This window comes from Aptenodytes forsteri, unplaced genomic scaffold, assembly GCF_000699145.1.
Source record: "Aptenodytes forsteri isolate BGI_AS27 unplaced genomic scaffold, ASM69914v1 Scaffold68, whole genome shotgun sequence".
Taxonomy (NCBI): Eukaryota; Metazoa; Chordata; class Aves; order Sphenisciformes; family Spheniscidae; genus Aptenodytes; species Aptenodytes forsteri.
The window spans coordinates 2227711-2241222 of NW_008795382.1; the positions used below are offsets into that span (position 1 = coordinate 2227711).

The 13512-nt window shown below is 39.0% G+C and overlaps 1 protein-coding gene across 1 annotated transcript in view; it reads right to left on the reverse strand.

Annotated features, from left to right (window-relative positions):
* QSOX2 (quiescin sulfhydryl oxidase 2) overlaps positions 1-4427 on the reverse strand; it is a 35485-nt gene extending 31058 nt beyond the window's left edge. The window contains exons 1-2 of the mRNA XM_009280659.2: positions 4380-4427; positions 3929-4076 (exon numbers count right to left, since the gene is read on the reverse strand). Coding sequence (XP_009278934.1) covers positions 3929-4076; positions 4380-4427 — 196 coding nt within the window. The remainder of the gene's footprint in view (positions 1-3928; positions 4077-4379) is intronic.
* Positions 4428-13512: the final 9085 nt, after the last annotated feature.

Sequence of the window (13512 nt, forward strand, 5' to 3'; positions counted from 1 at the left end):
GAGCGAGGCGGCGCCGCCCGCTGCCCCCCACGCCACACCGGCCATAGACGGCGACAGGGCCTTTCCCCAAGTGGGGACGCACCTGTTGGCAGCCGCCCCCCGCGAACCGCCAGCCGCCGTGTCCTTACCCGCTAGCCCGGGAGGTGCAGGGCGAGGGAGGTGGTGGGGTCGGTCCCCCCCTCTTGGTGCCCAAGTGCGTTACCAAACCCTGGTGACAGGGACATGCCACAAATAAACCCTTTGCCGCTGTGTTTAGAGCCGCGTTTCCCTCAGGGGGACTAAGGAAAAAAGTAAAACTAATGAGGTTAAAACAATAGAGAGAGCTTGGTGGCCGATTTGATGGGGCAATCTGCTACAGAAACAGAAGTTTCAACTTCACAAAGCTGCTCACGGAGAAGCGATAGAAATAGCACGGCCTTTGGGTCGGGAGCTGTTTCATCCCACAGTACATCACTCGGCAGGAAAGAGCTGTCTCTCCTCAAAACTGGAGATGCAGTGAAAGGCTGCACGTAGGACGCTGTGAGCTCTGAAGAGAACGTTAGAAACTCTGTCCTTTTAGTACATTCAGACTGGTTTTGCGCTAGTAATGGATTTTAGCACCTTTTATAGCTGTAGCCACAGCATGAGTCTCCTTTCATTTGTAAATACAGGCTCAACAATTTTCATTACATTAACAGAGGCAGAAAACCAACAGAGAAAACGTCCCCAGACGATGACTTCAGAAGAGTTTAAAACTCAGATAATGAAAGACTGAGGTCCTCAAAAAGATAATTCTTGCTGCTGTTACTCACAAATGCTTCTTTCACTCCTTCAAGAACAAGTAGGAAACAAATGGATCCAAATTCTTACCTCGGGCCCACCAGTGTAAATTCAGAGGTTAGAATCTAGTTTATCATTGTTTCTGGCCAGTAATCCACAGACAGTACAAGGGTGGGAATCTTATATGCAGTAAAAATCCTCTCCTCTGAGAACTGAGTAACAGATTGAGCCACCCTTGCCTATTCTTTCCCTGATCTTCTTTTCTTGACCATTAATATCTGAAGTGGTTCAGTCACATATCTTTTGGATCCATATCGCCAGCCGTAAGTTACATGGTTGCTCGTATCATGTCCCAGCTGAGGGGTTTTCTGTCTCTATTTTTCCTGGGAACTGTAAGCAACAAAATTAGATGGTTACAATAGCAGAGTCCAACCGCTTCGATGAATTGAAAAATCTTGTGGCAGCTGCTAATTAGGATTTTAAAAGTCTGCATTGCCTAAGACATTTTAGAGTGCATTTTATTTGGAGGAATTGTTAAAGGTATGAAGAGGAAAGAGATAGATTACAGGAAAATTAAATGTAGGGTTTAACTGAGAAATAATCATTTTCTATGAAAGATAATGACTCCTCTTGAGGCTAGTATCAAGATTTATTGACCCAGGAGGTTAATATTGATCAAAACCAAGGCAAACAAAATATTAGACCTTGAAGGAGAGTAATCTTGATATTGAAGTCTTGCCACTGATTGAACAGGTCGATATATCTGGGTGCCAGAATCTAAGGTTTTGAACACAGAATGGTGGGGGATATTAAATGTGTCTGACACATTCTATGTATATGCTTTTTATTCCCATCAGCAGTAGTTACTTTATAGCCATGTCCTTCTGTATATAGCATCTTGCGAGGGTTCAGGCTTCACTCACAAACCTAATTGCACTTGAAGATAACCATTATATTTGCAACATATAGCGTAACGTAAGGCACCAGTCTGAAATAAAACGAGTCCTTCATCTATTCACCCACATACATAAGTGATATTTCAATAGCTTTCATTCCAAACACAACAGGGATCCTGCTGCTGCTCCTGCAAAACCATAGTGACAATAAACTGAAAAAGTGTAGTGCTTCAAGATTTGTGCTACAGATTTGTCATTGTATCCAACAATTTGTCTATAAGTCCAGGAGAAAAGAAAATTGAGTTAAATTCTACTATAAACTGACAGCAAGAAAACATTAATCTTAAAACAAATAACTTATCTGGATTAATTAATCGATGAGGATAAAAGTCAGATTTAAGAAAATGTACCACTAGGGACATGAAAACAGTTTACAGGGTAAGCTCAACAGTTAATGTACTTGGGGCAGAAGTTGCCTTTTTATTTCTGTTCGTATGACAACTAGCAGGACAGGGCTTTTTAACGTTCCCAGAAGCTGTCTGCAAAACTACTCCCTATTCGTAGTGTATACAATATAATCTGAAAACAATTAGAATTGCAGTAAAAATAAATAAAAATGAGATACATAGGGTTTATTTTGTTTATTCAGAAAACAAACAATTCAGTATGAAAACAGTTAAGCCATCAGTATTTAAAAATAGAAGTATAAAATGTATTTCTATTTTTCCCACCAAAACCAGACTGTAAATATTGTGATTTTAAATATAAGTTTACATATAGTTTATATTTAATTGTCCTGCTTTTCATTTTATTTGAGACACCCTGAATGAATGGGATTTGAATAAATCAGATTTACTTAGATTCAATCATTCAATAATGAACAGTTTCTGAATTCCAGTAAGAAATATTTGCATAGTATTTATTAAAAAAACACACAAATAAAAAATTATCATTGGTCTTCTCGTAATGCAAAATAGGTGGGACCACAGCAGTATACATAGTGAACAATTAGCATGCTGAGGGAACGTTTATATTTCCTTGCTAAAATAGATCTACTTAGATTCAATCATTCAATAATGAACAGTTTCTGAATTCCAGTAAGAAATATTTGCATAGTATTTATTAAAAAAACACACAAATAAAAAATTATCATTGGTCTTCTCGTAATGCAAAATAGGTGGGACCACAGCAGTATACATAGTGAACAATTAGCATGCTGAGGGAACGTTTATATTTCCTTGCTAAAATCTTGATTTTTCCAATTTTGCCAATACAAAATAATAGGATTATTGATTTCCTCTGTTTTGCCAATTAAAGTACATCCTCAGCACCCTGTGTTTAGATGATGTAAGACTTCAAAGGGCTCATGTGAATTGCATGATAACCTAATCACATGCACATATTTAATTTTCAGAAATTGGAGTCACTGATAGAAAAGTATCCCATTTAAAGTGCATTACATCTCATTTACGTAAAGTTGTAGACATTAAAACTGAATGTCTGGCTCTAGATCTTGCCAGGGCAAGATCATCCCATATGCCACATCTCTGAAGCCATCTCCAGGCTACTTTTAACCTGTTCCACAGTGTATAAAAAATGGTGCACAGTCACCTTTAGTGCTGCTGTACCCATCAGGAAGCGTTTTAGACTTGTTCCAATTAGAGGAGTTTATTCCAGACTACAGAGGTCCACAGCAATTCGGTTTCTGGGAGATTTAATTCCATCTGCACATTTACGTTCTTAAGACAGTCACCTACGATTTTCCAAACATTATTTTCAAAATACGATTCACTATCATTCACGACCTGAACATCATAACAAAGAATAAGATAATTTACACATAAATTAGTTTTGAACCCTGTTTGTATATAATTTTAAAACATGTTGTGCTCTTAAAATGCATAAGCAAATAAAGTGCTATCCTGACCAAAAAAACAACAGAGAAGAATAAAATTTCCACCCTTCAGATTCTGTGTGCCATCAGTCTAAGAAAACCATTGATCTTTATGAGCATTCCCAAAGCACAAAACACAAGAAGAATATTTTGTGTAATACTCTTCTATCTGCTTAAGTCTCTGCTTGCATCCTTTCATTGTAAACATGAACATATAAATTAGGCCAAGGCCACGCTGGTATTGGGTACAAGTTCAGAATTAAAATTCTTAAATCATGCATTTCCTGCCTTCCAAAAAAAAAACTGCCTTTAAAAAAAAAAAAAAAATCAGAGATTAAAATTCCTCCATAAGGGCCTTTTAGGGAAAACTTCTAATCACAGGCTTTTCTCAGATAAATCTTATTAAGGACTCTGATTGTATCAAGGATCAAGCTATCAAATATGTCTTCAGTCATTCTCATCTTCACAGTTAATTCATCATCATCATAGCAAGTCCACTGAGATTCTTCGTTGCGGAGCTCCTGAATCTAAAAGATAACACGGATATGAACGTTTACTTCAAGAATAAGAGCATAGTCAGTTCTGAAAGGTACTAAGACACTGTACCCAATCCAATAACTTTATACATGCCTTGTAAGTTTAATTTATTTAAATTAAACCACTCACAAAAACTGGAAATTCTGGATTATTATTGCAAGTGTACTGAAAAGGAAGGCAATAACTTGAAGCTCTGAAGTTATTTTAAGTAAACATGATTCTCACAAAAGCATGAGAATTTCTAGGTTAAGCCTAGAGAAAGTAAACAAATCCCCATTTGGAAGTCTGCTTACCAGAATAAGGTCCACTCTGTCTCTCTTACAGTTTCCATACTTGGTCATATTAAGGAATTTTCTTTTCATTTCTAAGTCATTCTTTTCCAGGTTCATTATTTTAATAGTTTCACCCTGAACAAACGTCTACAAAACAAAAAAGGCTGAAAAGAATTCTTCTCGTAGGAATTCTGTCACTGTGAAGGTTGCAGATGAGTGACAAGTGCCAGTGTGAAGGTCCAGCTTTAAATCTAGAAACATCCCAAAGTTTAGGGAACTGATCTAGAAGTAGCTGATCAATACTGGCCAACCAACACATTTTAAACATAAGATTACTTTAGAGGTTACACCCAAGATAGTAATGACCGAGGAGATTTAGAAGCCCAATTCCCATTCCTCTACAGAACTCCATACACTTGGAATATTTAGACTAATTAGCTCAGTCTATATCTTTTCAAGCATTTCAGAGCAATGCTGTTTTCTTCTCTAATCAGCTCAGTTACACTGACATAATCCTCCCCAATTTCACATTTTTTGTCTTTTTGCCACTACCATATCTGGTCTCTTCACTGACTCTTGTTATTATACACTTTGCATTTCCAGAATGTACCTTGACCTCATTGACATCTGTTCTTCTGCAAAGATGCCTGGAACAGTGAGATCCCAAGGTTTTTTTCATCCATGGAAGCGTATTTGGATTTGCAGTTACTTGATATTCTGCACATAGCAACTCATGGGTCAAATCAAATATAACCTGTAACAACAAAAACACGGTACCAACATAAACTGAATCTCTCACTGTTGCCCTTTCAAAAGTTTTCTTAGCGCTTCTGAAGGATGTTAGGCTGGTGACAGTGAAGGTTTGCAGCTCAGTGCAAAGTTTCCTAACGTCATCTGCATCACTGATGTTCCTATAGCTGATGTCATGACGACCATTATGTAAAGAGCATGTAAACCTGTACAGCAGAAGATTGGACAGTAATGCGTGAACACTCACTAAGTATGGGTGGCTTATCCAAGAGGGTCTGACGGGACTCTTTATAATCTCCTTGTGTAGACAGAGGTCCACAAAACTCAATAGTTTCAGGGTGCTGAGGAACATGAAGATCTGTCCAACCTCAGCAGGACATCCAAGGCAGCAGACTTGGACTCTAGACTGCAGCTTTCCAAGAAGCTTGGCTTTTTCTGAACAGACCCACACCAGACACTGGCCTAGGCGTCCAGGGTCTTACAGTCGAAGAGCTCTAGCAAAAGGCTTGTATCACAGCAAGGACATCTATTCTAGTAGAATTATTTTGCAGTAGATTACTGGAAGCAGTATTTTGCAATACGTCTTTCAGTGTTCCTCTAGCTATATTTAGTGTTAGTAGCTAGAATAGTATTAAGTACTAGCTAATATGAGTCAGCCTACAGAACACCAGAAAAGTTTAATAACAGTGCTTTACAAATACCTGATTATACATCCTCTTGCTTTCTGTTTCCAAATTGTCCCCTGGGAGATCACTACATTCAAAGTGCTTTGGCACACCGATTCTCCTGAAATGTGAATATATGTTTTCTGGGGTCCATAATTCTTCTACAGCACATGCAGACAATTTCTTAACATATGAACTGTGATGTGGTACCACAAGAGGAACTTCCACAGTTTTCTTCCAAGGAGCTGAGTGCCACTGATCTAATTTGTACAAGTATTGCTTTTGTGTTTGTCTCACCAGCGTATGTTGGTCAAAATTAGGCTGATCAAAGTCTTCAGAGCTTCCAAAAACACCAGCATCAAGGATTTTTATAAGGAACTTCAGTAGAGAGAAAAAGAAAAGCCAGGTGACATACTCCATATTTTTCCACAATTTTTAGAGGTATTGAGATTATTAGCAACTGATTAAGGTTACACTTAAATCCACCTTCTTACTCATGGGCTAAAAGAAAGGCTTACTGATGTGTCATAAAAAACCCAACCTACTTTAACTGTATTTGGCAGAATTCAGAATTAGAAAGAATTCCAAATATGGAGTTCTATGAAAATTTTTGACATTTTGAAACATTTTTGTTCTGAATTGGAACTACTTTCCCCACTCCCCTAAAGCAAGTTTTTGGGGGGTTTTGGGTTTGTTGGGTGGTTTGGTTTTTTGTTTGGTTTTTTTTTTTTACTTTCTGCGGTAGTACTTCCTGATGGACTATTTAAGAAGTAAAAATTAGACACCGTGGGATTGGAAGCAGCAGGCATCAAAAGCTTCCATTTCATTTGGGGTTCCAGTCTCCCAGGGGGCTGAACTGAGAGTCTTGACTTTGCTAGAAGCTGCCTGCAGAGCTAATGCAGAATTTGAAAGCTAAAGGTCTCACAGCCAGGAGCTGCAAAGGAGTCAGGTAGATGAGCTGACAGGTGTCCAGGTTTGCTCCGAAATTAATCAAAATTGAAGTTTGTGCTGATTTATCAGTTTTGACTAACTGACAAATTCCAACAAAAGAGTTCCACTTGCTTTGTTTGGACTAGCTGTAGCCATTATCCCCATGCTCAGCTCATCCTTATCCCCCCATACACATGCTATCCACTGGCTGCAGGATAATTCCTTAAATGAGGAATGGGTCAGACTGAGTTCCAAATGTTGATATGATGTAGTTTTTATGGATGATAAAAACAACCGGGCAACACAAATGCTTGTCTGTGTAGACCTAATATAAGGTCCAACACTTAAGTAGACAAAAACTTTCTGACTGTACTTACTGACAAAGTGGTTGGAGAAGTCTCTGAAGATGAATGAAATATCTTGTCTGCTTTTGATCCGTCTTTTCTTTTAATCTTCTTATATTCTTTAACTGCATCATCTACAAATTTAGTTACAATTCTTTCTGCTACTGTGTGACAACCATGAATGCTAAGCATATTGAAATCACACAGTAAAACATCAGAAACCGTTGCTAATTGTTCAGATAAGATAGCAACTGGATTTTCTTTGAGGAGAAACAGTTTCTGATTGTCTTGTCTTAGGCCTTTGCCATAATTCATCACGTCTTTTTCAAAGGCACTTTTATATTTGCACTGAGCTGTTTCAGAAAATGCAATTAAAGTGTCAAACAGAAGTTTTTTACCAAGTTCACTTGCAATATCATCAGCGAGTTTATTTCTTTTCTGATCCTCTACCAAGCAACAAATAGTTTTGCTTGTGTTTACCTCATCTGTGTTACCAGTCTTACTTTTCATTGGAAGCACATCTGCAAGCATCCTTGGTTTTTTTTGTGTCAATTCTGTTTTTCCTTTGTCTGATCCCAAGCACGTTAAGTTATTTTGACAGAGGAATTCATTACACTTACACCGGTCAGAATGTGGAAACTTTTGCCCTTTTCCAGACAGCAAGGCATTGCTTAGCTTAGACTGGTTTTCTTTCACTTCTGATCCTCCTGCACTGTTTGTGTCTTCTGCTTTCTGCTCTGTAAGCCCTCCTCCCTGCTCATCATCTTCAGAGTGTTCGCGGTCTCTTTTGAAGGATTCATCATCATCATTGGAGTCAGAGTCTTCATCCCCAGTGTAATTTGAACCAGTTTTGTTAGCCCCCAACAGGTGTGAAATCTCATCAGGTCTGACAAAGATACCACAGTGCTGAGCACACTCAAAGTACTTCACCCCTTTGTAAGTTCCAGCATTATCACCTTCAGCTTTATCAAGTGCAACACCAGCCCAATGGCCACTATCAAAACAAGTCCGTCCTTTGAACATTAGGGTTCCAGGTTGGGTCTGCTTTACTAACACTCTGTCCCCAATTTCAAATGATAGTAACGGGTCATCACTGTCCTCCTCAGTTTTGGGCAGTGTTAAGTATGTTTTGCATTGTTTCATCATGAAGTCAGGACTTTTACTGGCCTGACTAGAAGAAACAGAATTTGATGCAGGCAGAAACTCCAAATGCTGAAAAGGTGTCTCATGTGCTCCTTGTTGGTATTCTAATAAGCCCTCCTTTACACTGGAAATATCTTTAACTAAAGATTGTTCAGAGAGACTACCATCCTGAATTGAAAAAGCATCAGTTGTCTCTTGATTGAGCAGGGGAAATTCTTCACGCACAATGTTATCAGGTAATGGGGGTAATGCATCCATTTTCAGTGATATATCTTCATCCATACACTGTCTAGTCTCTGAGACTGTCATTTGTTCTGGTCGAGATAGAAAATCATCCATACTGAAGCTAGGATCATCATTTTTCATTGCATCTGCACCTAAAGGGGGAGGAGGAAGATCTTCACTTGGAAATGACAAATCCTTTTTATTAGAGGATGGCAAGTCAGCACTTCCATAGGACAATACTTCATCAACAGGAGACAGTATTTCTGACAAGGTATCCTCATCAGTTGGAGGGAGACCCTCATCGCTAATAAAAATTGTTTCATTTTCACCTTTGGAAGTGCAGTTCTCAGCTTGAAACAATTGCTTTTTTGAGGAGACAGAAGAAAACAGTCCCGCCCTCACTTCCTTTACGGCTTGCCTTTCAGTTGTTGAATTATTTTGATTTCCTGTGGCCACCCTTTGCAAAGGCTCAAATGAAGTGGTTTCTGTATGGACTTCCTCAGAAATTCCTGGCATGGACGTGGACAGAGATACAATCTTACTGAGTTTGCTGGATGTCAGTGTCTCATTCAAAAGCTGTGCATGATTATTTTCACCTCCTGAAACTGATAAGTTCCTTGAAGATAGACATGCTAATAATTTGTTATTTGTAATATCTTTGTCAGGTGGAAAAGAGACAGTGTTCCTAAGTTGGTCAGCAACCAAATCTAGATGTTTCAAAGAACCTGTCAGCGGAAACCCCATTAGGTCTCTATTTTGATCCACAAATAAACTGTTAATTCCACCATCCTTTTCCACGCTGCTAGTTGGAGATCTAGGTTTCTGTTGTTCATAGATCTTAGGTGGGTAAATATCATCACTGCACAAAGAGCTGGCAACTGCATTTTTACCCTGTTTTGTGATCTCCTGAGAACAGGTTTTGTTTCTACTGTAGTTTTGTGAGGCATCCAGATGTGGCTCATCCATTCCCTTGGCAGGGTTATCAGATTGGGAGGAACATGCTGACTTTGTTTTGGAGGCATTTGCTTTGTTTGATGGAATGGAAGAAAGCAAGTGATCAGTGTGGCCATTATCCAAAACATCTCCAAGGTATTTCTGGGAGCGTGATGAAATCTCAGTGCTATCATCTTTGGGCACTTCACGTTCATCGTGTTTGTCACTAGGTAACGTTTCCTTTCCATTACTTATTGCTATTAGCGTCTCTTTTGAAACATTAGGAAACGCATCACCGTTGTCATAGACAAACTCTTCTGGGTCACTGACATCTGTCCCCTCTCCATTTTTCACCTCTAATTCAGAGTCTGAAATGGAGCTTTCCAAGATGTCAATCCAAACTGCAGACACTTTCTGAAATCCTGGGAGTGAAGAGTCTGATTTGGCACTTTCACATCTCAGAGAGAGGTTGTTTGACTTGGACAATGACTCAGTGGAAGCTAATCCTTCAGAAAATGCTTTTAAATTTAGTTCTTCATCAGAAGCTTCATGAGAAATATGGTCCAAATGCTTCAAGCACTGACTACCATCCACCTGATGGATCTCATAAGGGACAGGCACTTCCAATTCTTTAACTGGAACATTAAAAACACTTTTAAGAAATCAGCATTTCAGAAAAATCTTTTCATTTTATAGAAGAGGTTGCTGACAGGTAACTTAGGATTCAAATCCAGTAATCCTCAGCTGTAAATTGCATTCAAAAGACAATAGCATTAAATACACAGTCAAGATTAGGACTATTTCTAATATCATTATAAAAAAAATAAATCAGACTTATCAAATAAAGATGAGGAACTCGATAGCATAGCAAACAAGCAAATACAACAGTGTCCAATGTAGTTGGATCAGAAGAGTTTGAATACAGGTTTTTTATTAAGATCTCTATTGTTTTAGCCCAACAAGTAGCTTCACTACCTAGTACAAGAAGTAGGCTATTATCCTCTACAGACAAACTCCAGGAAGAGCTATTACTCAGACTGTACGTTAAATAACTACAGAAACCCTATTGGGAAAAGGGTATTTCTTACCTTCTGACAAAGGGATTTCAGAAGGTACTTTTTCATCTGTATGTGTGATTTCCAATTTTCTCTCACAGGCTGTGCTAAATCTGAAAATACAACATTATAGTTGGATTAAACTGAAATTATGAAGTGTATGGTACGCACTGTCATTCAAGCATGTTGAGTAGAACATTAAATTTCTTTGGGTGTATTAGCTACCTACGGACAGCATAATGCAAAGTGTTTTAACTGTTACTTCAGATGCTTTCTGTCTAGCCCAAAGCCTTCTGAAGACAGTTTTCCCCCCCAACGCTGATTTCAGCACACCTTCAATTGACTCCAAAGAATTCTATCACCTACAAAAAATTGGCAGACAATGTTTGATGAATGTAACAAGTCAAACTCTTATGAAACAAGTTGTGGTTGTTTGGGGTTTTTTTTTGGGGGGGAAGGGGGTGTTGGGGGGATGGTGGTGGGTTTTTTTTTCTTGTATAGCTTAAAAAAAACCCAACCAAACAAGACAAAAAAAATCCCAGGCTAACGTCATTCAGGTCTGCCTCCTCTTTCCATGAGAGGACCACAACCATGGGCATAAAACAAGCAAAGCAGGGTTTGAGAGCTAGTAAGAGAATCGGAAGGCAGGACTGAAGGTTTTGGCCTTGACAGGTACAGTACCTCTGTTCGTCTGACGACCTTTCTTTTCTTAACTGGGTTTTCACTAATGTAGCTTCACTTGAAGTCAACGTTGATCTTCTTTCCCCATCTTCATCATCAGAAGAAAGATCCTTCTTCCTTTCCCCAGCCTGCAGAGAGTGTGATCAAGAACCACTGAATATACAGGAAAACTAAAGAATACCAGTGAATTGCTACTGGACTTCCCCCAGACTTAAGGGCAATATTTTAACATGATACAACAAAACCTCAATACAACTTCAGCTTCCCTGCCTGCAAGCTGAGTTCCAAGCACAGTATCTCCACGATGGCAAATACTGAGGATTTCTTCGGTTGAAAATTTACGTGAGAAGACCCCAGTTAAGATAAATTATAAGCTTGCCACATGCCTGAAATGGACTGCAGGGGTCCTGCTCTTCTCTTAGTGTTTTATGACTTCTCTGCTCCATGCGTGCTTTCTCCACTATCAAAGACTCTTTCTCTAGATCTTCTAAGGATGATGTAGCATCACCTGAAATACACAGATTATTCAGCACAGAAGGCAAATACAGGGTTGTTCTTTATCTCAGCCACACAAAGTAGCCATGACTACAAGGATCTAAGGCTTGCTACTGAAGTTTACGGCAGTGCCTATGCACTGACGCTCTAGGTTATGAAACAGCACAAGACTCCTTGCCAAATATAAAAAAAGAAGTCAAAACACTAATGGTGAAATTGTGGTCCGCTGAAGTCCATGGAAAAGTTTCTCTTTGCCTGAGGGACAAGATTTATTTCAGACAAATTTGATGTCCACATGCTCAAAGCTAGGCCTGAGAATCTAGTTAAGGTGCAGCCTATGCCAAACTTTTATCAAAGACCGCTGTTACCAAGTCTTAATTACACAGATCTACAGTCTCCCTCATGATGGTATCTAGGAGCCCCCCACACCCCCCTGACTCTCTCCCCCATCCTACTGCGGGGAGAGGGTGAGCGAGCGGCTGTGTGGTGCTTAGTTGCCAACTGGGGTTAAACCACAACAATATGTCCTACTGAGAGCAAGAAATATGAACTGAGGAGAAAACCTGGAAACAAAAATAACTCCAGCATGTCCTGTTGAAGTCTATCTTCAACTGATCTATGTTCTTTTAAAAAGAACACCCTTAAATTATTTTTAAAATGCCTCAGAAGAGAGTAAATTGTTAATGACACAATCAGAGTAAGTTATGATTTTGTTCTGAGGAAGCAGTATAATCATATCTCATAATAAACCTTTGAGAGATCTCCACCATCTTGCCTAGCAGTGATTTATATATTGGTGTAGTGAGCAAGACACTTAGGTAATAAATGAGAAGATTGTCTCTCTTTCTGTCTGAAATAAAGTTTGATTGAAGTGGTTGAAACAGATTGGACATAATAGCATTAAATATGATTTACCAGTTCCTTGAAGAGTATTTTCTGCCTGAACCAGGCATAAGTTACACAAAGTAGAAAGCATCCCCAAGCCTTTCACTGTGAACTTGCTGTCACATGGATTAATATCTTCATTGTCTTTAGGCTCTATCTTTGGGTTTGAAAGAAATGCCTTTTCTTCCAGCACAGATTCCTAGAATGTAAATATTTAAGAGACAGAGTTAATGTCTTAAGAGAAAAGGACTTTGCTGGTGGCAGACCAGCACAAAGAATAGTTAAGAGATCAGAGATTAAATCTACATGTTCACACTAAGATATATAAGTACATATGGACTCCTGTGCATATATATCCATGTTGAGGCTGTGTCACTGGTGTAAAAAATAGGAAAGAGACTAGTCTCTGCAGCTGCTATGGGCAAATAATAGCTTACTGCTCCAGGGACAGGTTTAGTTTCTCCTGGAGCAGCACAGCATTTACCCATGGAGATGTCTTAAACACATTCTCACTAGTTCACAACATAGAGAAAATAGAAGGGGCGGGAAAGTTGTGGTAAACCAGCCCATGTCAAAATTTAGTCTTTAGCTGAGAACACCAACATACAAGACTGATTGCTACTTGATGTTCATAACTGCCAGAAGAGCCTTGTGCTGGTCCTGTCTTAAGGCAAATATAACGTGGGGCACCATTTCTTTAGGCCGAAATGGAATTCCAGAGGCGATCCTTACCAGAAATGCACACTTTCTGCCTTCTCTTGTAATGGGTGTGGATATAGGTTCATCCATTCTAGCTGAATTTGCATGTTCCAGAGGTAATAAAACATGATCCTGAGCATTAAGCTCTGAAAGGTACAACATTAAGTTACAACATTTCCAATGCTGCATTTTTTCCCCATGAGTAACTTGACTATAGCTCAAAAAGGCTTATTTAAAAATATTTATAGTTTGAGTAACTTAAGTTTTGCCCTACACATTCCTTGTCACACCAACAGAAGCTGAAAGGACCGATGACCTTGTTTATCCAATCATCACCTTACGTATCATC